Source organism: Apostichopus japonicus, chromosome 10, assembly GCF_037975245.1.
Source record: "Apostichopus japonicus isolate 1M-3 chromosome 10, ASM3797524v1, whole genome shotgun sequence".
NCBI lineage: Eukaryota > Metazoa > Echinodermata > Holothuroidea > Aspidochirotida > Stichopodidae > Apostichopus > Apostichopus japonicus.
The window spans coordinates 6,067,431-6,092,372 of record NC_092570.1 but is presented as its reverse complement, the minus strand read 5'-3'; the positions used below and the strand labels follow the sequence as shown (position 1 = coordinate 6,092,372).

The window sequence follows — 24,942 nt, the reverse complement described above, 5'->3', positions numbered from 1 at the left end:
AATTTTCAGACATTTAATGCAATAACTCCCAGTTCCAAGGTGTGACACGGTTGATATTTTGGGACAAGTTGCAAATGGTATAGAGGAATATTTTCAAACTTAACGGTCATGTGATCCGAGGTAACCAAAGGTCAATTAATGATAAAAAAACGAGTATTTTTGCGATAACTTGAGAACAAATTGTCCGTTAGGGTTCGGAGTTGCTTCAATGTAATCCAATTGTCAACCCGCAACTGGGTGACCCTTGACCTCAATTTGACCTCTGGTGACCTTTACGTGTTATGGGGATTTTTACAGTTTCGATGCTATTTTCAGATGTTAAAGGTACCTTCTGATCATAAACGTCAATAGGTTGACCCCCGTGTGACCTTCGTGTGCGATGTTATACAAGGTCAAAGTTAATTTTTAGACATTTAATGCAATTAAATCCCAATGCCAAGGTGTGACACGGTTGATATTTTGGGACAAGTTGTGAATGGGGTGGTGGAACATTTTCAAACTTAACGTCATGTCATCTGAGGTCTCCAATGTTATCAAATCTGTTGACCTGCTTGTAGGTGACCTTATATTTCTTACATTTTCGACGCCATATTCAGATCTCAATAGTGCCTTTTGATAAAACATCCGATCACAATTTTTGATCACAAAAGTGTTGGCTATAGTGTTGGTTACTTTATGGGTACATGTAGGACCACAATTACAGTACTTGGACTATTTGAGCCCAATCTTGCTTGATAATATTATGTGTATTGTCATATACCCCTACGCAAGGAACCACAGTGCCCTTGGGTTCTTGTTAAGATTTTCAGTTGCAGACGACGAGCTGGGAGCATAGGCGTATGAGGCGGGGGCTGGGGGGGCTGCAGCCCCCAACCAACATTTTTAGTGAAAATTCGGGCAATATGATGATAATTTTTCGGGCACCTACTGAAAGAAAAAGAAAATTGCAATGTGTTTTTCAATGGTTAAACTGATATTATTATGATCATTATTATTGTAACGTCTTCCCAAACAATGATAACCAATATGGAAGGTTAATAACACGGCAAATGATTATATGTTATTGGTATACAATGTAATACCCGATGCATGCCTATATGATATGCACATTAACATGTTAAACGCGCGGGCGAAAAATTTTGGTTATATTTTTCGGCCAAGTCGTTACAGCCCCCCCCCCCCCCCCTTAAATCAAATTGGGCTCCTACGCCTATGGCTGGGAGGTTGTCAGCTTAGTTGTAGATTATTATTAGCTATAGTTTATGAAGCGATAATCCGGGTTTTTCATGCACAGGGGTCCTTAGGTAAGAAACTCCATCTGTAGGTTTTTCCCTGTTTGGTCAGGTCTGTAACTTTGTAGTTTAAGGGGTTCAATTTTGGATTCTTTTAGACCCTTAGTACTATACCGAGAGTGCTTATTACGAAACACGATTCACAAAAACGGTGGTTGCCATGATTTCGAGCCCACAGCATCCAGTTGTGTATACCATAAAACCAGATGCAATGGGGGATAATACAACGTGGCGTACTAATGGAAGTTTGGTAGAAATTTAATTTGTTGATGGTAGAATCCAACACGCTGAGTGGGGTTTAGTTAAATCGATATATGTATATATATATATATATATATAGAGGGATTAACAACTTCACTCATCCCACGTGATCGATCCCGAATCTGATGTCAGTTTGAATGCATGTCAATATTATCTTTTAACTCGAATGGGACTGAATTTATATTTTCGAAATGTCCTCATTATTTTCAAGACTTTAAATCAAATTTGGCAATATGTTATTCATTTCTTTTGTATTTTTGTAAGGTATTTCAGCAGGGACTCACCGCATGAACCAAGGGGGTTCTGTAGAATTTCTCTGCCTTCCCAGTGCGCCACAGTATTCCTTTGCGGTAAGTGGCAGACAGGAAACAAGATCGCCCATTGTTATGGTCAAATATAGAACGGAATCTTTCCAACCCTTACAGCAAGTTCACAACCATGAAATGCCTTGTTGTGTTTGCATGGCACCTCGTAGAATGTCGAAACTTGTGATACCATCCAGAAATACGTGTCCCACCTCAGAGTGGACTCTCGAGTACTCGGGCTACTTACAAAGTGCCAGGAACACCTGGTATCGGACAACAACTATCTGTCTTGATGAATCCCCGGAAACAATCCCTGAAACCGAGAGTGACCGGAATGGGGCGAAATCGATGTTAATGAATACAGAATTCAGATGTAACCAATGTGGTGAATATACAGATGGGTTTGAATTAACATGTGCAGTATGTACAATATGACTGTTACAGGGGCATTTAAACCTTCTTCACTTGTATGTGCTATTACTGATTAAAACATCCTGTTAAACGTTTCTGTTAGACCAGATGTGTGTGGTGTGTAGGGCCGAGGGGAGGGGTTGTGGAGGGTCGAGGAATGGAGTCGGGGGAAAACGGTCGGACAATGTAGAAGACAATTGTCAGAAGTTTCTAAGACGTGATAATCAATTGAAGCCTTGGTGTATTTGTTATCATTAGCATGGGCAAAGTGTCCACGGGCAATGGCACTCCGTCTCCACGGTCAGTTTCGGATATGACGTTCAGTCGGGGTAGTTTCTACGGTCAGCTCAAAGGGGTAGTTGAATTTTTCACCGACTAAGTGCTAAAAAATCCTCACTGAAGGCTTCACGCTCGACTGACGGTGGAGGTGACGGGGGGTGGGGTTAATACACTGGCTAATTTACCACAACAGCCTATCTCTTTTACTGATAAACGTTTTCTTTCAGTATCAACCGTTCATGCCATATTCGGTCGATGGTTACGTAATGTACCGTAGTGTTCAAGTACAAACCTTAATTATGACAAGCCAAACATTGGCTTAATTTTCAATTTAAAATAATAAATGGCTAACTTCCCTGATTAAATAGTAACAATATTCGATTTATACATGATCTTACTTTGAAAGTTTATTCTAATAATATGATGGGTTAATAGCCACTATATTTTGGGTCGCTAAATCAATACTAGGGACGCCATGATGTTAAAAAAGTGATGGTTTCAAAACAAGGTAGTCCATTTCTTAAGCCTCGTGCCGCACTGGAAGGCTGTTAAAATAACATTCTGATCACACGTTTTATCACGAATATATGACCTAAGTGAACAGTTATTTTTGTATTTATTTTTATTTTTACAATAATTGCATCTGGCAATGTGATCATGCCAGTTCAGCTGAACACGCCTTTAATACTGTCACAGACCACATAGATACTGTCAGCCTCTGCATAGAGTAATAAAGGATTGATAGCTGTCAGCAAAGTATTAATTAGCACAGAAAACAGGCTGCTGAGAAAATTCATTACGATAATCTCTACACCTAATTGTTCTGCAAATATAGCAATTAAATTGACGTCCTATCACTCTTGTAATACCGCGGTCTCTACACAATTCCACGTAAGATTCTTATATATATTTGGGTGCCTTTTAAATCTTTTAAATTAATTGTTAGTGTGAATACTGATAGGTTTCTACACGAAAACAAATCCTAAGAAGTGTAAAAATCTATCATAATAAAGTTCAACATTGATTGAACATTACTTTAGCATCATCAATAATAAAATGAGGGAAATCCTACGGTGGTCTTGAAGGGACAAATGAGGTTTAGACTCACTTAATTCTATTCGTAAAGATTTCAACACGACAAGAGTATACAGGCAAAGTTATTGCTATGTTGTGTTAAACGATAAAGACAGAAAGTATATACAAATCGTCTCAGTCGTACGCCCATTCAGCACCACCGTACAATCCTGTGCAAAGCTTGATATTTGCATTAGCGCAAGCATACAAGCCATGCACTCAAACTATAAGAGCGAACCTCAGTGTCCTTCATGTGTGTCATTCATGGTGAAATGATCAAGATGAAACCCTTTTCAAAGCATATTTTGTAAAAACTAATAATAATAATTTATAAATTTCAAGGATAAGTTGAGCAAATGTGGGTATGGGAAATGTTAATAATGTCTTAAGTCCGTCAAAATCGATTTCTTATCTCCCATATTGAAACAAAAACGTTTGTTTTTCGATATTTATATATTTTTCTGTTTGGTATATTAAACAGATCGGTTTGTCAACATTTTACTAAATTCGTCGCTCGTTCTTTTTTTAAAGGAACTCCATTTTATACACATTCTCATGTTAGAGCGATGGTCCGGAGGAGGGGGGGGGGGGTCGGGAGACGGGAATCCAGGGAGTGGTGGTGAACGTCCCCTTTGCAACCCGACACAACCTTGCTTGTAGACTTACATATAATTTAATTATATAGACATACTTCCATTGTGTTACATATCTTAGTTTTCATTCCACTGCCAAGTACTGCCTGACGAAAGGGCCGAAAATTCCAATATATTTTCTAAAACAGTTACTCCTTATTTGTCAATTTTGAGTCATATCTGCTTTGTTTCTTTTGGGATGAGACATTACTTCTCTCTGGTAGCTACGCAATCATCACTACACCATTCTCGCATTAGAGAAATACTTCGCTGTGGCACACCCAGAATATATATATACATATCAAAGATTAGAAAGCAGTTAGTGTGTGTTCGGTTTGATCACCTGGTTATACATCATCATGCTGGGACCGGCAGATTTCTTCAGTACAATCTTGGCGGGACCATTGATTGGTCGGGATTGTTCTATCGAATCAAACGTCTCATGGCAAGCTCAAACAGTTTCATCAATGATTTAATATACGCCTTTCGATTTAAAACTTTTGAAACAGGCATAACAGAGCTTTTGAAATGTAAACAATTGTATACCATTAAATTTGGTGCTTAGCAGCGACCGTGTTAAATGCATACCAAAGGATCGCAGGTTATTGTGAGGAGAGGGAAGGAGTTAGGGTGGATGTCGGAGGAGGGGAGGGAGGAGGGGAGAGGGAAGAGGGAGGAGAGAGGAGAGAGGAGAGGAGGGGTTACATTTTATCAAACAAACTTAAAACGACGATAATTCATTTTTACAGAGAGAGAAAGCGAAGACGGAGGAGGGGGAGGGTGGTGCTACTAGACTGCCGTAGTATTTGATTTGATTTTTAGTAACAGTTGAGACAAAGTGAGATCCTCAACCTAGTTATCACAAGGCTACAGAGTTCTCGATATTTTACTATGCATGATTATGTTCTACGTTTTGTGCTGCTCATTCAACTTCATTTCCATTTATGTTTTCACTAATCCAAATCTAAAGATTGAACTTGAGTTGATCATCCTAGAAAGTAGATTCTAGAAACAGATGAGTTTTCATAGCTGCTTTAAATGATACAAGAGAAGGAGAGAAGAAGGAATGTAATTACTACCGTAATTAAGACATCAGAGATCATATATATTGTAGTGTTCCACTTTATGGAGTATAAGCCATTGGTAAAATAGTGTACATTCAAACAACGATATCCCGAGTAAACAGGAATCACGAGATATTTAGATGAGGTTCTCAACAAATATTTTAAAATAGTTTTCGCTTGAAAAGAAATGTCACATTGTCTGCCACCGTCATATCACTTAAATGAAATGCGAATTATCTATCTTTGCAGAAATAAACACCGGCCTTTGACTGATCATCTTTCTTAATTAGGAAGTTTGTGCAGGTCGTCTGTTATTTTCGTTCGTTAATTAAATTATGACATGCAGTTTTATGAACTCTCAGCCTTGGTTATATGAAAGGGATACCCATACTCGGAAGGTTTTTGGAAATGTATTTTGTTGCATTCGGGACCAGACTTCGCATAGCCAGTCTCTGTGGCCTGACTTCGGAGAGTCAAGTACTGAATCAAAATTGACTTCTTCAGAGAAAACTCGTTCTATACGGTTTAGTATGGCTTATGAGGGAATCCTCATGAGAAGCATCATCATCATCATCATCATCATCATCATCATCATCATCATCATCATCATCATCATCATCATCATCATCATCATCATCATCATCATCATCATCATCATCATCATCATCATCACCATCATCATCATCATCATCATCATCATCATCATCATCATCATCATCATCATCATCATCACGATCACGATCACCATCACCATCATCATCATCATCATCATCACCATCATCATCATCATCATCATCACCATCACCATCACCATCACCATCACCATCACCATCACCATCACCATCACCATCACCATCACCATCATCATCATCATCACCATCATCATCATCATCATCATCACCATCATCACCATCATCATCATCATCATCATCATCATCATCATCATCATCATCATCATCATCATCATCATCATCATCATCATCATCATCACAATGCCCCGCCCCCCCCCAAAAAAAAACATTCCCACACCCTCTCCCTTACCGCAGACATGTAGCCATGACAACACAAAGGTACATTGAAAGTTTGTAACCATGCACCATAACCATTCTTACCAATTTGTCAATGTTCAAGGCTGTCATCTAATATGACTTCCTCTTAGCCAATCAGAAGAACATAAATAACATACAAGTTAGTACCGGGTCATGGTCTAAGGGCGACAGACATGTAGAGAGACTCATTTAAATAAACCCGTTGCCTGTAGATTGATTCAGTTGCCCGGGTATACCTCGAGCAGGCTGTACTTGCGTTTTCAATATTTAACAGCAATTCGTGATTGAACAGGAAACCAGCTTTGCCAACAACCATGGAGGGCCTGACAGCCATCATTCTCCTGGTGGTATTAATCAATCATACGAATGGTAAGTATATTATTCATTAGTTTTATTATCGTTTTCAAAGCCTGAATAACACTGGGGTGGGGGGGGGGGGAGTAAAAAATACTTTCTTAGAGGCTCTGAACCTCCAAAATATTCCTGGTCATTGTGACTGGTGTAATTTTAACAAGTAAAATGTCTCAACAGAGGGAAATGATTTTACTTGTGCATGGATTTATAGTAAAATATTTTTTTAAAGTTTGAGAGGAACCGACTCAGTTTCATGCCTATTTGGAATCCATGCTACTTCAATGACCTTTACTTCTTTTCACTGTTTCTACAGAGTTATGATAATCATAATATAGAAAAGTACTTTTGAGGTGAAGGAATTTCTTTTATGTAGACAGATTTCCACAATCACTTTGTAAAAGCTGAAAATCTCTGTCACTCTCTCATAAAATGTTACCGATTTCAGATACATTACTTCTTCATCACCCAGTGCAATCAAAGCTCCCGCCCATCTTGCCAGGGCTGCTCGCAGTACAATGTGTATACACTGTAATCTTACGTGTCGGATTGACAAATATTGATTTACAAAAATGAGTAATCCATTCTTATAAATTTACAAAGACAGAATCGAATTTTGTGTTTTGGGTTATAGTCTGCGTGCTACTACAACATCATGTATCGCAAATAATAATAATAATAATTCGACTTATAATGCGCACACACCACTCAAAGAATGTTCATGGCGCAATTGACAATTAGAAATGATACAAAAAATACAAAACAATGACAAAAGAAAAACTTAATGGTTCAAGAATATATAAAAACTTTTGTCATTAAGTGGGATTTGATGCTCTTCTTAAAGTTAGAGAGAGTAGATGCTTGTCTGATTTTAAGGAGAGTTGGTTCTATAAGCGAGGGGCAGAAACAATAATGATCTACCCCCCCCCCCCCCACCTAAGAATGTTTGGACTTAATTTCAGATAATAAAAATTGAAAGCTGGATCTTAGATTACGAGAGAGGACATAAATATGTAATAAGTCAGAAATATACATTGAACCATGTCCTTTAAGTGATTTATAAACAATAAGGAGAATTTTATACATAATACGATATTTTACAGGTAGCCAGTGCAGATTTTTTTTAAAGACAGGGTGGATATAACAATGCTTATGAGAATGAGTTACAATACGCGCAGCTGAGTTCTGGATTAATTGATGCGATGCCGTTATTCAGTGCTCTTTAGCTCTACCATAACTCCTGTCACACATACATGGGGCCTATTATTTTTGGTAGTTGAAGGTCAATTGAGGTCTTTTGCAGGCAAAATATAAAACATTTAAAATATCCCAAGACAACTAACTTCGGTAGTTTTTGGTTAACTAAATAGTTGAATCCGAGGACAATAAAGTCAAAGTGACTACGAAAAAAAGGAAGACTACAAAGTGTGGACTACAAGGACTACAGAGTAGACACATTTTTTGGTCAAATAGTTTATAAGTTATTTGGTACTGTTTACTGTCGTGACAGGTCAAGATGGTGTCGAAGACTTCACATGTATTAACGACCTGATAGGTCACGCGGCTCGTCATGTGCCCAATCTGGTAGCTGCTGGATCTGACACAGATCCAATCACCTTTAGCCGATTCCAGATAACTGGGGGGAATCAAATAGAGATGCCAGCCGGAAGAACGAGGTCTCTGGGACCGGATGTGTCAGTCCGCCCCTTTGAGAAACGGAAGGGTACCCCCGAGGTTACCCGCACTGGTATCTTTGAATGTCGAACAACAGTTGGAGACAAAAACATCTCCATAGTTGTTCCCGTGGTCAACAGAAATACTGGTAAGTTTGTGTCATTTCTTGATAATGTATAAGCATGCATGATTTATTTTACATAACGCGTATTAGCGCTCACAATGGAATGTAAATCGTCGAGAACACGATCCAATAGCTAACATTATGTAACAATATGAACATTTTATTAAAAAAAAAAAGTAATACGGGGAACATGCAGCCGCCTAACTGTTACTGAAATATTGAATTTCATGCATCCGAATTAGATCATTCACTCGCATGAAGAAGAAACAATATTTTCTAAATATCTGAGATATTGCAGTCACCTTTACAATTTGTTTCAAAGTGCATAGTTGAATCAAATTAAGTTTAGCATTCTCTCATGCACTGTGGTATGATAATTGTTTTGAAATCATTCATGCCAGTCCTAGTACACGACCGATAACACTGTCATGTTACTGATATTGTAAAAGGCGACATTAGCTTACTTACTTTAACGTTTCGTATACAGATTAGGTTTGAACTTTCACTCATTAAGCCTTTATATACTGCGAAATTCTTATTTTTGGAGAAATTTTAGGCTGATGTAAGAAATAGATCAGATCATTTTAAATAACCGCTTACGGCTGGACTGAAGGCTCTACCCAATTCAGCTCCAACGTCCCAACGTGGATAATAATAGTATGTTGTTGGCATAGTCGAGTAGTGTGCGTTTGTTCGCACCTATACGACTGGTCAAGGTTTAACCAGTTTGAAGTGGCTTCGGCTTCCGAGATGAGAAATGAAAATATGTAGCTTGTTTATCATTATAATGTGTTGGCGGCTCATTACTACAAATGCCCTGTTTCAAAAGTGTTCCTAATTACCACGGTACATACTTTTGCGTGTGACTAAATGGTCATTAGTATTGCCCCAATGTGATAGATGTAACTGAACAAGCATTTTACTTGCATTTTAAAAGTACCGGTTTATTATTATCCACCCTGAGACATTTTATTGTCACTTTTGATAATTCTCAATGGCTGCGAAACTTTTGAGGATCAAAGCGGGTAAGAAAGTACGACCTGAAACTTTAAGCAATTCTTTTGTCTAACTATGTGGCCAACACTGAGAACTTTTGAACGGCACTTGTGAGTCGTTCTAACAGCAACCAGTCTTCCGGTTCAGAGACGTCAGTCGTTTAGTATGCCGGAGTAATTTATTCTAGCATTGAGTTGTTATAGAACCAAATCAACTCCCTGGTACGATCATGGGTCCAGACTACTAGAATTGAAGGTCACGAAACGTCAGAGCGAGATGCGTCTTGTTTCAGTGTCAACAGGCTGACCACCAGTGGTGTCATTACAAAGAATGAACCAGAATGCAAAATGCATTGAGGTTTCGATGACTTCAACGCACTAGACATTTGCTTGTTAGTATAACCAGAACTAGCTGTTACAATACCACTATGGCAGGATAAACACAGGTCAGTCTACTGTACTTGGCGATACACACTTACATAAAAACCAATAGGGGTATTGTACTCAATGTTATGAATCCACACACCAAGTATTAGAGGTATCCACGATTTCCATCGTTAGCTATTATGTAAAAGGTTTTTCAGAGTTTGACCTCTAGTGACATATACGAGATTTGGCCTCACAAGCAATACGATTCTTGTACTCAATATGGCAAATTCAGATACCATGTATGAAAAGTATCCATGATTTCTACCATGAGAACTCATGTTTTGAAGGTTTTCAGGCCTCTTCAAATATTTTTAAAAAGTACTCGCTATTGGAGACCGTGACTAAAAATCTACTCGCCAATGATTGTTGTTCAATTCTCCAAAGAACAGATCTGCAACATCAATACTTGCTATGAACAAAGGTTAGGCAGTTAGGCAGATACATGGTGCTACGTATTTGCGCATTGGATAGTCATGTTTCTGTGCAGTATGAAACTTAAACTTTTTCCATCAAAGGTAAGTGATCAACAAATTAAAACATGCCGCAGAATCATAAATAAGCAGCTAGGCCTACTGTAATGTCTTAAACAATTAAAAGTAAAACGTCTGTAAAAACACCTACGAAGATAGCTGGCTTTTGTTACATTGTGGCTCCTATATAACTAGGTATAAACTTTATGCATAAGCCTAGGAGTCCTAGTCCTAAACAGTACCTTACTGCTACTTCGAACCGCTACTCGATTAGCGCGACTTCGTACATTTGCCCCGCTATTTATCTTGTCTTTTAGCTACAGATTGATACGCAAAAATATCGCTATTACTCCATTAAACTGTCTAAATCAAAGCGATCTTTTACGCAATGAAAACCTGAGGTTGTAAGAGCACTTATCTTCCGTTTTGATTTATACTTGAGAATTAAGACTGATAGCCGGTAGGAAAATGCCTTAAATATTAATTAAGGAGATGTTTTGCCATCTTAAGTGTATTGGTATTCTTACTGTTATTCCTCACGTTGTTGTGTTAACGAACTCTTTTCTACCCAACCGTTGCTCACAGGCCTAGCCATATTTGTTCAAGTTGTCCCATAATCATAAACGTGACGAAAGTCAAACGTTACTTTTAAGGCCTAGCGATAATGCTGATATTGGTGGAAGAGACTACACTAATTGAGACCAACAGCCGATCCAGACAAAAGCTCGTGAACTCACTGCCTAACTAAGACTGTTTTACACAATTAGTTCGAATTGACATCGGTCATAGTAAAAACGTAGATGAACTGTTAAGTTTCATAAACGCTACCTGGTCACAACGAAACTAAATCCATCCTGAAATAAATACGACGGAAAACGTCCAATAGAACCGCTGTACTTCAAAGTTCACCTTCTTGCACGAAAAGTAAGGGTTCCGAGCGGCACGTTGAAACCAATGCAAATATGTTCGAGTTTCAGTTTTAGATTCTACGGATGCCCATAATCTCAATTCCAATTGCCAATAACCTCCTATTCGTATGAGGCGTAACGCACATGTAATCTGATAGGCTGGTCGATGGGGAGATACGGTAGCTTATAAAACAAGGTTTCCATAATTTGACGTCTGGTGACTCCAACTGACCTTTGACCTCAATAAAATCTTGTACTGAACGTGTCACAACTGCCTACTATGATATGAGATTCATAGGGTCATAGAGTTGAATAGGGTTACGATATCATCGAAACCGAAAACAGGTGCCACATGTGCTATGTTCATGCGTGGAAACCTGTGATTCTGTATTTTGAAACGTTTTGTTTTTGCACACCATGACACAGGTTTGCCAGTTAGTTGGTTTCATAACGACCAGAGGTTTTCCTGTGAAACGTGAAGTGAGGAATCCTCAGGAGAAAGGTTGACACAGAAACCCCGTGATAATAATATGTGCAGGCAAGAAATCCAATGTATGAAAATGTAACTTTGAAGTAAACTAACAGGATTTTCTGCTGCTAGTGCCTTATGTTTCCATGTTGACACTGTATGGTATTAATATTATTGTTGGTTTAGTTTATCTCAGATTTTCACATTCTGTACCACGTGTCCAATCCACTGATTAATTCTACACATTTTTACATGTTTTTAATACGAACACGTGAGTATATGTGATTTTAGATGTGAAATTGGTTCCAAAGCTTTTTCACGTGTGTTTTCTGTGTGTTTGTGTCGTAAATCACGGCAAGTTGACGCTCAGAAACTTTCTCTTGATCTAAATAAGTTCCATCGATGTTTACGTCCCCGTGAATTTTTTGCCTATGAAAATGGCAAAAACGCCACGCAACAAACCAACAACTTGCATTCCAAGTTTTAGCCAAAAATCTGGTGGAATCCGCCCAAGGCCCAATGGGCGCCTCTTGACTCAGTTATTTTGGGAATTGAAGAGGATGTAAAATCACAGACCTCTGCCCCAGACTTCCGCGACAATCTCAACAAAACTGAGGGACAGGTTATCAATGAACTCCGGAAGGGCGATGGCATTGTCATCAAGCCAGCGACAAGGGTTCTGCAATTGTCGCTACATATAGAGGAAGCCAACAGACTACCCGGTAACCTTCAAAACTACAAACTCCTGGATTCTGATCCAACTCAAGAAATCACACAAAACGTGCAAAGACTTATCCAAAAGATAGTCTCTAACGGTTAATTGCATTGCTGTGCCCATTTTTATGTATATGTATATTTTTATGTTTTTTTATTATTTTTTTTTATTGTGGCCAGTCTTTTATCATTTTTTACTTTTACTGCTGTTGTTATTACTTTTAGGTTTTCTTAAGTTTGGTAATTTTATAGTCCAGGTATTTGTTCTTTTGTACAGTGCCCTTGAGCATGTTTTATTTCATGATTATAGCACTTTAATATATGGTGTTTATATTATTATATATTAAAACAATTCCATCGACCACAAGTTAGGCCAAAAACCTCCTTGAAATCGATCTAAAACCTAGTCGCTTTTATTTTCTGCCCAAAATCTACAAAGAAGGCAATCCCGGGGCCCAAACTATCTGGTAATGGAACGGCGACTGAAAAATTCAAATTCGTGGATCTTTTTATCCAACCTCTTGTATCGGCCCTACCGTCCTATGTGCCGGACACTACGGATTTCATCCGGAAAATTGGGTAAATAAAAAATCTTTCCCCATCTACTCTGTAAGTTACCTTGGAGGTGTTTTCGTTAAACACAAATATCCCCAACGGAGAGGGCATTTCGGTCTGCACAGAAAGAATTGTCAAAATTGATGCAACTAATCTTGACCATCAATAATCTGGTATTTGGCAACAATCACTACCTCCAAATTCAAGGCACCGCGATGGGTACCAAAATGGCAACGTCTTTTGCCAACATCTTTATGGGAATTCAAGGCACCGAACGCCTGAAATCAGTTTTTTTCATAACAATATGTCATCGCTTTTAAAAGATCCAGTAACATATGGGGTATTTTAGTTCGGGCATCCTTTCAGGAAGACACCATTAGGGGAAAACAAAACAAAAACTACTGGATCAACGCCCTGTACACAAAATTGCAAAACGTGCTTTCAGAGCAACCAAACCAAACGCACGTTCCAAATTCGGCATAAAATAAACTGCCTATCCAAAAATAACATTTTTTATCTACTGCAATATTTGCAACTTACAATTTGTTGGAGAGTAAAAAAAACACTCTAAGAATGAGAATGACACAACAAATATCGGCGATCAAAACAAAAGAGATCGACCAACCTGTTGCAAATCATTTCAATCTCCAAAATCATTCAATTGAGAACTTGCTGGTTATTGCCATTGAACAAAATGATTCTTCGACAGATAAATCTAGGAAAGGAAAAGAAAATTTCGGGAACTAAACCTTAAGACCACGGCACCATTCGGTTAAAACATCAGTAACGATTTGCTGTCCCAGATAAACCAAACCAATTCATTTGCATTTACGACGGAACGTATAAACATAATCCGACACGGATTAAAATAATCCAATTTTCCAAAACTTTTGATAAATCATGCAGAAATCAGTAAGTCGCTTTGACTTCACAACCATGCCGACACTCTTCTCTATGAAATAGTTTCAATTCTTGCTACTGATTCCGAAAATTGAAACCAACGCATCAACACCTACCAGTGTCAGCTTAGTTCAATTATCATCGAAATTTCAGCAAAAATTTCCTTTTCTTAGGGGAATACCAGCCACTCAATTTTTTTTCTTTCGAGATATTTTCAGACCGTTTGAGAGACTTTTTGAGAGCTCTATATGAACATTTTGGAGAAATTTCGAATCATCGTTTTAACTTTCCAGGTGAAATAAACTCAACTTTTATCTTTTGAGTTATTTATCCAGACCGTTTAAGGAAATTTTTGAGACATCTTTTCGGAATCTTGGAATTTTCCTGTACATTTAACATTCTGTTCCGGATTTTACGGTTAGAGTTTTTATAGAGCCACTGGCATCATTCTTCTCCAGCCTCAAACGTCAGGAGCACTTTCGGGATATTCTTGGCGGCCTATTTAGAACATATTTGAGCCATCTTATCAATTTTCCAGATTTAAAGGTTAGGGTTTCTTGCGAGCCACTGGTACATTTTTCTCGAGCCTTATCAGCCATGAGAACTTTGGAATTACCGTTGCACTTGGTCGTTCTGTTCAGGATTTTACGGTAAGAGTTTTCGAGAGCCAATTGGCATCATTTCCTCGATCCAAAAGCCAGGAGCAATTAAGGATGGACCAGGTAAAACAATCACCGAAGAACCCATACCGGATTTCATCACAGTCACCAACAAGAGGAAGAGGTACCAGAGCCACACCCTACCATCCAATCTAGAGAAATTCAGGAACACCAGAGATGCCAGCCCAGCGAACAACCAGACACCAGCACTTACTACTGACACTACCAGAGCCCAGCAACCAGTCATACTCAGAACTATGCCTATATCACACATCCAGATACAGACAGCCAGACAATACATCGAAACCAGCTTCCCAACAGCAACCTTTTACTTCAATACGTTTATCGAAAAACAACAATAACATCATCATAGCAGCAACCATCTCTAATACACAGAAGACACTTTAACACAGCCGTGGCCACGGATCAACGGCAAACTAACGACTGTCATCCTCCCAGTCGCACAACGCACACCAAAGTTAGAAGCCACCATTACCAGAATACACCCAATTATTTCAGAAAAAGACATCATCGGAGCAGCAAATACATAAAGACTTAGCGCAACAGCAGCAAGACGATTCTTCATCATGGGCTCATCCACTGCAATCTGGAAAGTCGCCCTTACCTTTCCAAACCAAGAAGACCTCAACAAAACAGTATCAAACGGTATCACTATCCACAGACAACACCACTACATCGAGAATATCATGAAAACCAGGGTAGTCAATGGTATTGCGACGTACTGCACGAAGCCAAACACACAAAGCGCAAATTGGAACGAAAATGGCAAAAAAAAAGTCGTTTGACAGTTGACCACCAGATATATCGGGATAACTGCGTTAAAATGAATAAATTACGTAAGCATGCCAAAGTGACTTATTACTCAGAGAAGATCATTGCATGCGAACGTAACCAATAGGGAATTTTCAATGTGGTTAAGCATCTGTTATGCGACGACAAAGACACATGCCTTCTGCAAAATTATTCAGCAGGTTCTTTGACGACATGATCGACAAAATTCGCGATAATTTTGAAAACGACAGGCGAACGAGAACCAACCATAGCGTTAATAGTGCAACAAAGTTAGTACCTCTCGATCAGCTTAAGCCAGCGAGTGAAGCGGAGTTGAAGTCGTGATTACCAAGTCACCTTCAAAGTCATGTAAACTCGACCCTTTACCAACCTAGTTGTTAAAGGGGCTAGCTGATCAGCTACTTACTCTGATAACCGACATTGTTAACGCCTTCCTCTGAAGCAGCTGCGTTCCTAATAATTTCAAGTGTGCACAGATCATGCCGCTTTTGAAATCACGACTTAACCAGAACACCCTCAACAACTACAGGCCAACATCCAACCTTCCATACGTCTCTAAATTGTTGGAAAAAGCAGTAGATGCCCGTTTTGAACACCATCTTACAACCAACAACCTAAACGAGACGATGCAGTCTGCATATCCTAAAATTACATTCAACAGAGACTGCACTGCTTAACGTACTGTCATATTGTGACGAGCTCGGCTCCTCCGATAGTAATACTATATCGGGACTCGCGATAGAAAGGTACTGGGGTTATCTTGATGCCGTATTTATGCTTCTTCAGGAGATGTCTCGAACGGGAGAAAACAATGAGTTCACAAAGAAAAACAATTTGACGAGATAGGATTTGATTATTGATTCGGTATAATTTCTTCTCTGTCGATTCTCTTTACAAATAAAACTAAATTACAATGATTTGACTCCGTCAATTACGCAATTAGAAGGAGTGATGAAATGGTGACGAAGCAATGACGAAGCGACGAACTGATGACGGAGTGCAGAACATGAGGACCAATGCCCCCTTTTATACCTTACTCTACCGAAATCCCTCTGCGCATAATCAGAAGGCAGCCAATAACCTGACCATCCTGTATTAACTTAACGATATAAAAACAAGTGCGCTGGCACTGATCTGCCCTGATTGGTTGGGAGTTTGGAAGTCCATCCCCTTTCTTATGGAAACTTCCATACCACGTGAGAAGAACGTTCTGGAATGTTCTACAGACACAATGGAATCTATTTTGGGAAAAGGCCCTGTAACAAGATTCAATAAGATAGTTAAAAATTCTCGTGGGAAAACTGAATCCATGACCTAGATAAATATATAAGGGGCCTGTAAGGTGTCTCGATGGAGTGTTTCGGTAACATCAAAGAGATGGTATCACTATGTCATAACAGTACAGAGCGACCTCCTATCATCCCTGGACAACGAATATGTAACCGCGTTAAATATGCTCGATTTATCGGCAGCCTTTGACACTCTCGACCACAAAACCATGCTGCAACGTTTCGAGTACACATTTGGCGTTACTGGAGATGCCTTGCTCTGATGTCATCATACCTCTTCGTTCGCTAACAAGTTGTGACCACTGGTGATCATCATTCTGAACCTGTCATCTTGAAGCAAGGCGTGCCTCAAGGTTCAGTTTTAGGTCCATAGATGTACAATTTGTATACAGCACCGTTGGGCGATATTATTTGACGTGACCGATTAAACTACCACTTTTATGCTGACGACACACAGTAGTATGTGTCGTTTAAACCTAACGCTGAGGATGCACAGAAGAAAGCAATGCATCAAGTATATCCCAGTACGCATCACATTGGCGGTCCGCTGGCGTAAAAACGCTGGAGGTCCGCCAACGGACCGATAGACATTGCTGCACGCATCACACTGGCGGTCCGCTGGCGTAAAAACGCTGGCGGTAAAACGCTGGAGGTCCGCCAACGGACCGATAGACATTGCTGCTTGGAAAAACCCAGCGTATTGCCGACAGCGGACCAACAGCGTATCGACGTCGTAAAAAAGCCGGCGGTTACACGCTGTAGGTCCGCCAACGGACCGATAGACATTGCTGCTTGGAAAAAACCAGCGTATTGCCGACAGCGGACCAACAGCGTATCGACGTCGTATAAGAGCCGGTGGTTACACGCTGGAGGTCCGCCAACGGACCGATAGACATTGTTGCTTGGAAAAACCTAGCAGAATTCCGACAGCAGACCGAAAGCGTAACGCCGTAGAAAATTTCCCACAAATATTATACAAGCTCACATACACATTGACCATCGGGTCTGTCCAAAATCTTAAGTCTCTATGTGAAAGGTTAGTTAAAGATGAGTTTCTATTAAACTATTTTACCTGTGCTATTGTATATATTTGTTCCTGTGGAGAGAAAAATTAAGAATACTTTGATTTTGTGTACATTAGTGTAGGCCAGGTTTAGGTGCGGCTGCATGGGCTAATACGTTATTAGGCAACGGCTGGTGGTCCGCTAACGGACCGATAGATATTACAGCTGGCTTGTAAGTCCAGCGGAATGCAGACAGCAGTACCGCCGGAGGAAATATTGGATAGCTTTTGTGCAGAATTGGCGGGAAGTTACCTTACCACACTGGCACAATTAACAGAATAATATTTTCCTAAAACCTATTTTCGCCAATAACTATAAGGTAATTAAAGATTGAGCTAACTCAAAGTAGTTAAATTTTGCTTACCATCCAATGTAATATAGGGCCTATTATCATACACTACATAATATTTGAAAGGAAAAAAAATACTGATCGAGCGAGTCTGACGGATACCACATGAAGAAATGTTGGCAAGCATTTGCGCAAAATGGGCGGGTAATACCCTTAACCACAGGAACACTTACAGAATAATATTTTCAACAAATTTTAATTCTGAAATAAATATTGAGCAATAACGTTATAAGCGATATCCAAATACTTTAATAAATTTCAACTATCTCAAGAAGTATTTATTAATCAACAATTTAGCGTAGTTGAGAGAAAACAGTTCAGAAAGCATTTTTCACTGATCGAACGAGCCTAGTATAACTGGCATCCAATCGCTAAACCGCAATGCTCAGTGTCCTCAGATATAGCAGCTAGTTTGAAAAGCGGTCGCTTTCGTAATCCGTTACAACTCTTTCGGTGTTGGATATCCTGATCTATTCTTTTGAAAGTACTTGCAGTCTGCAGATACAAATTTGCTTAAGAGGTATGTACCTGTTTTTTCTTACTAAGGGTTGACAGTTGTACATAATTGATTTCGCAAGTATTTGAATTAACTATTTTTTAAATAAACTTAGACGTAATCTAGCGTTAGGCTAGAATGTATCGCTTAATGAGAAGCCTTTCGCGGTGTATGAATTACACATAGCCTACATTTGTAGGTGTTAATTGTGTAAGGCTGAGCAATAACGATCACACATAAAGGTAAACTAATAACCGTTGTTTGTATAATAGCTAGGTTATGCAATGTTATGCCGAAACATTTGTTTGCTGACTGTATTCGAAGAAAACTGTTATCTGCAGAAGGTTAATACTGTAAATATTACTAGATGACCATGGAAGGCTTCCTCCTAATTTTAAATATCATATTCTGATATACATATTACTATACTAGTACTAGTTACTACTACTAGTAGTACACTAGTACTAGGGGCCTAGGCCTAGTTTTAAATCATTTGGTATGTTACAGTACTGAAAAATCATGGTCATCCATTTTTTTTTTTAAGAAATAATGTACTGTTTTATTTGTTTATAGCTAGGCCCCTAGGCCTAGTTAAGAAGGTAAAGACTCAATGTTAAAACCTTATTAATAATAATATAAGTATGGTTGTTTTTAATATCAGGAATGGGTTGGTGGTTAAATCTTTTTGGATTTCATGTTTAGTACTTAGGCTTCAAAGTTTATGTGACAAATTAAGCATTTTGGAGATCAATAGATCATCGTCATCATAGTTTATCAGTACTCCTGTGGAGTATAGTGATACCCAGTAGCGTAGGAAGGTACTTTTGAGTGGGGGGCTGAAGACTGATGGCCGGCCTGGGGGAGGGTGCAATATGGCTCACTTCAACAACCACTCCATTTTGTAAACTTAATTTTGTATTTTCACCTGGCCTTAGATGCAATTTGGTGTTCCAAATGAGATTTTTTTTCTCATTTCGAAATGAAAAAGGGGTTTTCTGACTTGCGAAGCGGGGGGGGGGGGCGGAATGATACTTCCGCCCCTCCACATTTTTCACTGGGGGCTGGCGCCCCCTAGCCCCCCGGTTTATACGCCCTTGGTGATACCAACCAACACGATAATGAAAAATATTTCATATCTAGCCTCTCGGCTTCTAAAAAAATTGTGGCTGCCTTATCTCTTTTTGTTGCTTTTTGTCTTGGCTACTATTAATTTGAAATATTTGCATTGGGTCTATTCCATGTGCTCAGTTTCTGGTGAATCATTCTGCGCATGATTTCCAAGAAAATAACTGCCTACATTGAAGTGATCCTCAGTTATAGTAAAGTTTATTTGCCCAATAGCTGAACTGCCTCTATGCTATGTCTGTATTGCGTGCCACTATTTAACACTAAGTTACTTTAAAGGGTTAAAAGTTTACAGTGTTGCGGGGACAACTGTTTAAATTCCTTGGCAATAAATCATTGAAAGCATAGTTAGTGGAGGTAGTTTAGGTTCAATTTGCCCCTCTATTGTATTCCCAGGTGAATTAAATGGGAATGAAAGTAGATACAACTTTGGGCAAGCAGGAGGGTAATTACCAGTTGTTATTCTGTTTAAAAAGCTCTGCAGACAAAGTAACAAATAACATGATTTGTCTGTATTTGATGATGTAAATTTGACCTTATATAGGGACACTGTATGAAGTTCTCCAAAAAAAAAAAATTAATTGAAGGGGTGATGCCCATTGTAAGTAATGGATACAGAATGAAGAGCTCTAGGTTGTTGTTTTTGGTTCTTTTTTTGCAGTAGATCAACAGGGGAAAAAATGACTCATGTGAAATCCCTGAGAAGGAAAATACAAAATGAGGTTGATGGGCATGTCAACACTATTTTACAAGAAACATGCAATAATGATAACAACTTTGAGCTGCATGATGACACAGTTGAAGTTAATAGTGAAAGGATTCTAAGTATATAAAGGAGCGACAGATAGCCATTCCTCTCCTGCACAATATGTTGTTGTGAACTTATTTACTGTTAACTTTAATTTGCAGTATGCAAACACCAAAGTATGCTGTTGTTGTTGTTGTTTTTTGAGGAAGATGGAGTCAGCAGATTTAATCACAATTTATCAATTTTTCCAGATCAGGATTTTCAGGAACTAAGTTAGAAGCCAGCGCATTACTATTCCTGTGGGATCTTTGGAGGTATTTAATAGCCTGGATGACTCTATTGAAACAAACAAGGCTTTGGAAAGATATTTGGTAAGTCAGTTTAAAAGTGTAAGGAAAGTAATAAGAAAACAGTTTTCCAGAGTGTAATGTTAGTTTATCATTATAAATTTGAAGCCAGGTTTTATTGTGTCAGTGGTCTGTACAAAATAAAATATTTCCTGAGGGGCTAATTTCCTTTTCCGGGGAGACAATTAAAACTCGAAGGTAGTAACAGACATGAAAGCATTTAGGTAACAAGAGTTTGGCCAGAAATGGTTTTACATTGCGGTGCATTCTACAAAAGTGGGCTGTTAAATCAATCTTGTTTTTGACTGGACTCAGAAAGGAACATTGCAGCACTGCATTACTAGTTCCTCTTAAAATATTGATAAGAAATTAGCAAAAGATGCCAAAGTGTGGGATGAAATAGAATAACTTGAATATTTCTGTTTGTATAATAATTATTGAATGGTTTCTGATTAACTTTTCTTTCTTTTTGTTGTTTCAAGAAGAAAAGACTATCAATTCTTGGTGGCAACACGTTGAAGGAGTGCGTTAAAAGAATCCTTGGTGATGTATTGGCAAATGCAGTTGCTACAACACTGAACTGGACATGTACCACTGGGAAAACAGCCTTTGCGAAGCTACATGTATGAAATACATAATTGAAAGTGAGTTTATATGTGTCATTTTTGTTTTCAGCAGCAGTGAAGAGAACCTTGAGTTGTGGGGAAGGGGTTGTGCATTTGACTCATGGATCGGTCAACTTTTCAATGTAACACCCCTTCAACGAGAATTCTTGCTTTAATATACATTGAATTCTGGTCATTTAAAATAGTTACTACAAATCTATGTTGATGTAAGATGTGTTGTTTCAGATGCAGTTGAAAAGCAGCATTCAGCATTGATTTTAAAGTTAATTCACCATATGATTTTATTGACCAGTCCATTGTCACTTTCTTTCCCAATTGATGGGACCTGGATTTGCAACAGTAATGCATGTGTTCAGTATAAAATGAAAGAAGGTGACTGTCAAAGGCAAAGGAAATATTTCGTATATCACTGAAAAAATGGTAAATGTGTGAAAATGTGAATAATGTAGTTTAACCTAACCAATTGTGATCATATTGTGTGACCCAGCCGATACTCATAGCTAGTGTTACAGTTGGCACAGTAATTATCAAAAAGCTGTGACACGTTGAACTAAGAGTCAGACAGGTGAAAATTTGCAGTAATTTTAATGTTTAATGTTTCAAATTTTATAATTGTAAATTATCATTTGTTTTTAAATTTGCATTTACAAAAAAACTTGCCACGTACCACCTGTAACACATGCTACTGTGTTACGAGCACAGTACAGTAGTAACTGATGTATGATTGTGGAACATGAACAGTAGTAACTGTTCTAGCTATAAGTATCGGGTAACCTATTATTGGCTTCATTTTATTGCTTGTGTAGAATGCAGTCTTTTATGTAATGTTTTGCGTAATGTGTTTCGTATTAACAGAAGCTGTACGGAGGAACTGCACAATCGACTTCATCTGATATTCAGGCGGCGGTGGTGAGATTTCTGAAGGATGCATCTGATTGTGAGGGAGGGCGAAAATCTCTGACTACACCACAAACAGTTGACGAGTGAATTTCTTTACTGCTGTTGCAATATTTAACGCTGGAACTCATTTTCTCGCTTTGTAATTTATAGGCGTAATAAAATGATAGCAACTTATTTCACTGTGTCCGTCATGATTTCTTCATATGTAACCGCATGTGTAATTCAGTAAAATATGCAGGTAGACCAATAGCTCTGTTCTAGTAGTACACCCCAAACAGTTTTTTGCCGAGACACAGATATTTGGTTAGCAATTCATGTGAAGATCTCTGCCTAGCGGGTTGCTGGCGGAATACCAGATTTGGGCTAGCAGGTCGCCATATTAGCTAGTGGATAGCCAGTGGCTCTCTCTGACAGAAATTCAGCGGTACTTCGGTGGTAAGCTTGCGTTTCTCCGGCGGTGTGCTGGTAGTACACCGGCGGTACACTGGCGTTTCTTCGGCGGTCTGCTGGTGGAACACTGACGGTACGCTGGCGTTTCTTCGGCGGTACGCTTGCGTTTCTTTGGCGGTCTACTGGTGGAACACCGGCGGTACGCTGGAGTTTCTTCGGCGGTCTGCGGGTGGAACACTGGCGGTACACCGGCGGAACGCTGGCGTTTCTTCAGCGGTTCACCGGCGGTACGCTGGCGTTTCTTTGGCGGTCTACTGGTGGAACACTGGCGTTTCTTCGGCGGTCTGCTTGTGGAACACTGGCGGTACACCGGCGGTACCCCGGCGTTTCTCCGGCGGTCTTCTGGCGTAGTCGCCGGCGGACCGACGGATTAAAGCCGGCCAAATCGTTGGCGTTCCGCCGGCTTTCAACGCCGGTGGACCGCCAGTGGTGCAGCTGGCGGGCCGCCGGTGGACCGCTAGCATGATGTTATCTGGGATCTGAATGCTTAGCTGATATCGAGTATTGGATGCAGAATAATAAGCTAAAGCTGAACCCTGCTAAAACGGAAGTGATGTTATTTTAGACTTAGCGCAACAAAAACTGTGGCAATAACGTTTAATATCAGCGATTCTGTTATCACACCTACCCCAGCGGTAAGAAAACTTGGTGCAATATTTGACTCTCATCTGAATATGTCCCAACAAGTTAAGAGTGTTTGTAGGTCTGGATACGCGAGTTTTTGATATATCGGTCACATAAGGCGTTACTTAACTGACGATGCAACCAAATCACTCGTGAATGCCGTATTAACCTTCCGTCTTGATTACTGCAACTCGCTGCTTTTTGGTGCACCACAATCGACTTTGAATAGGCTGCAACGTGTCCAAGACACCGCGGCACGTATAATCACCAGAACTTTGCGTTTCTCTCATATCACACCTGTCTTAAGAGATTTTCACTGGCTGCCTGTTCACCGTCGTGTCGAGTTCAAACTATTAGTACATGCATATAAATCAATTCATTTCAAGCACCTCAATACTTAACTGATTTGCTAACTGTGTATAAACCTAACAGAACATTGAGATCGGCCAATGCCCTTACACTAGTAGTCCCTAGAGTAAGGACTGCTACATACGGCGACAGAAAATTTAACTTTGCTGCTAGCAAGCTATGGAATGAGCTGCCAAATAATATCCGTGTTGCCAAAACATTAGCCACTTTTAAAAAATTAGTTAAAACTCACTCTTTCTTTTTAGGAATTTCATTGTAAATCTATATTGTTTCCTTAAATTTTTCTTTATAGATACATATATATTCCTATATTAATATTCAAGCTGCTCCCATTTTACTTTTCGTATACATATTTTAAGGAGTTTTGTTATTTTGTTACTAAGATTAACTTAAAACTCACTTTTTTTCTTTTTGGGAATTTCACTGTGAATCTATATTTATGCTAAAAGTATTCTTTCGTTTATACATACACATTTTTTAAAGTAATATTTAAGCTGTGTCAAGTTTATTTTTCATATTCAAGTTTTAAGGGTTTTGTCATTTCGTTGTCATTGTAGAGCGCTCTTGAACATGCTTTAGCATGGAAAGAGGGCTATATAAATTTGATAAATAATAATAATAATAAATAATACAGCCATCCAGTGCCAGAATGGTATGTGATTCGGCCACCTAGTCTCAGAATGTACCCACCGTAAGACATGCATCAGGTGTGCGGCAAACACAGCCTAGCCGAAAGCACCAAGCCCAGAGAACGACCGGAATGTGCAAACTGCCACATAGGACATATATCTAGTTATAGAGGATGTTCCAAGTACACCAAGGAACTTTCCGGACAGACTTCACCACCCACCAGAAGACAACAACACCAGAAACCAACCAACTACACATTCACAAATTACGAAATTGCTACAAAATTGCTACAAAACAGCAATTGCTACAAAACAGCACAGAGCAGCTAAATGACATGAAAGAAAACCTCGCCATCATAATCGCAGATATATTGATCTCAGTACTCCCTTCCAGCACTCGGTCATCCGTTTCCAGTGATAAGAACATTGTAACAACCATCACCACCAAACTAAAGATACACATGGGGCTTAACCTAATAGACTCCGACCTGCAAACAG

The 24,942-nt window shown here is 39.2% G+C and overlaps 1 protein-coding gene and 1 long non-coding RNA gene across 4 annotated transcripts in view; both read left to right on the top strand.

Moving 5' to 3' along the window:
* Nucleotides 1–6,578: 6,578 nt before the first annotated feature.
* LOC139975368 (IgGFc-binding protein-like) overlaps nt 6,579–24,942 on the top strand; it is a 128,070-nt gene continuing 109,706 nt past the window's right edge. For both annotated transcript variants that reach the window (XM_071983265.1, XM_071983268.1), the window contains exons 1-2: nt 6,579–6,736; nt 8,229–8,540. In XM_071983265.1, the coding sequence (XP_071839366.1) occupies nt 6,682–6,736; nt 8,229–8,540 (367 nt within the window). In that variant the 5' untranslated portion in view covers nt 6,579–6,681. The remainder of the gene's footprint in view (nt 6,737–8,228; nt 8,541–24,942) is intronic.
* LOC139975057 (uncharacterized) lies at nt 19,254–22,992 on the top strand. Of its 2 annotated transcripts, none has more exons than XR_011795640.1 (3): nt 19,254–20,870; nt 21,329–21,490; nt 22,328–22,992. It is a non-coding gene; the product is annotated as an uncharacterized lncRNA (long non-coding RNA). The 2 variants fall into 2 exon arrangements; XR_011795639.1 differs by having other exon boundaries at nt 19,257–20,870; nt 21,332–21,490.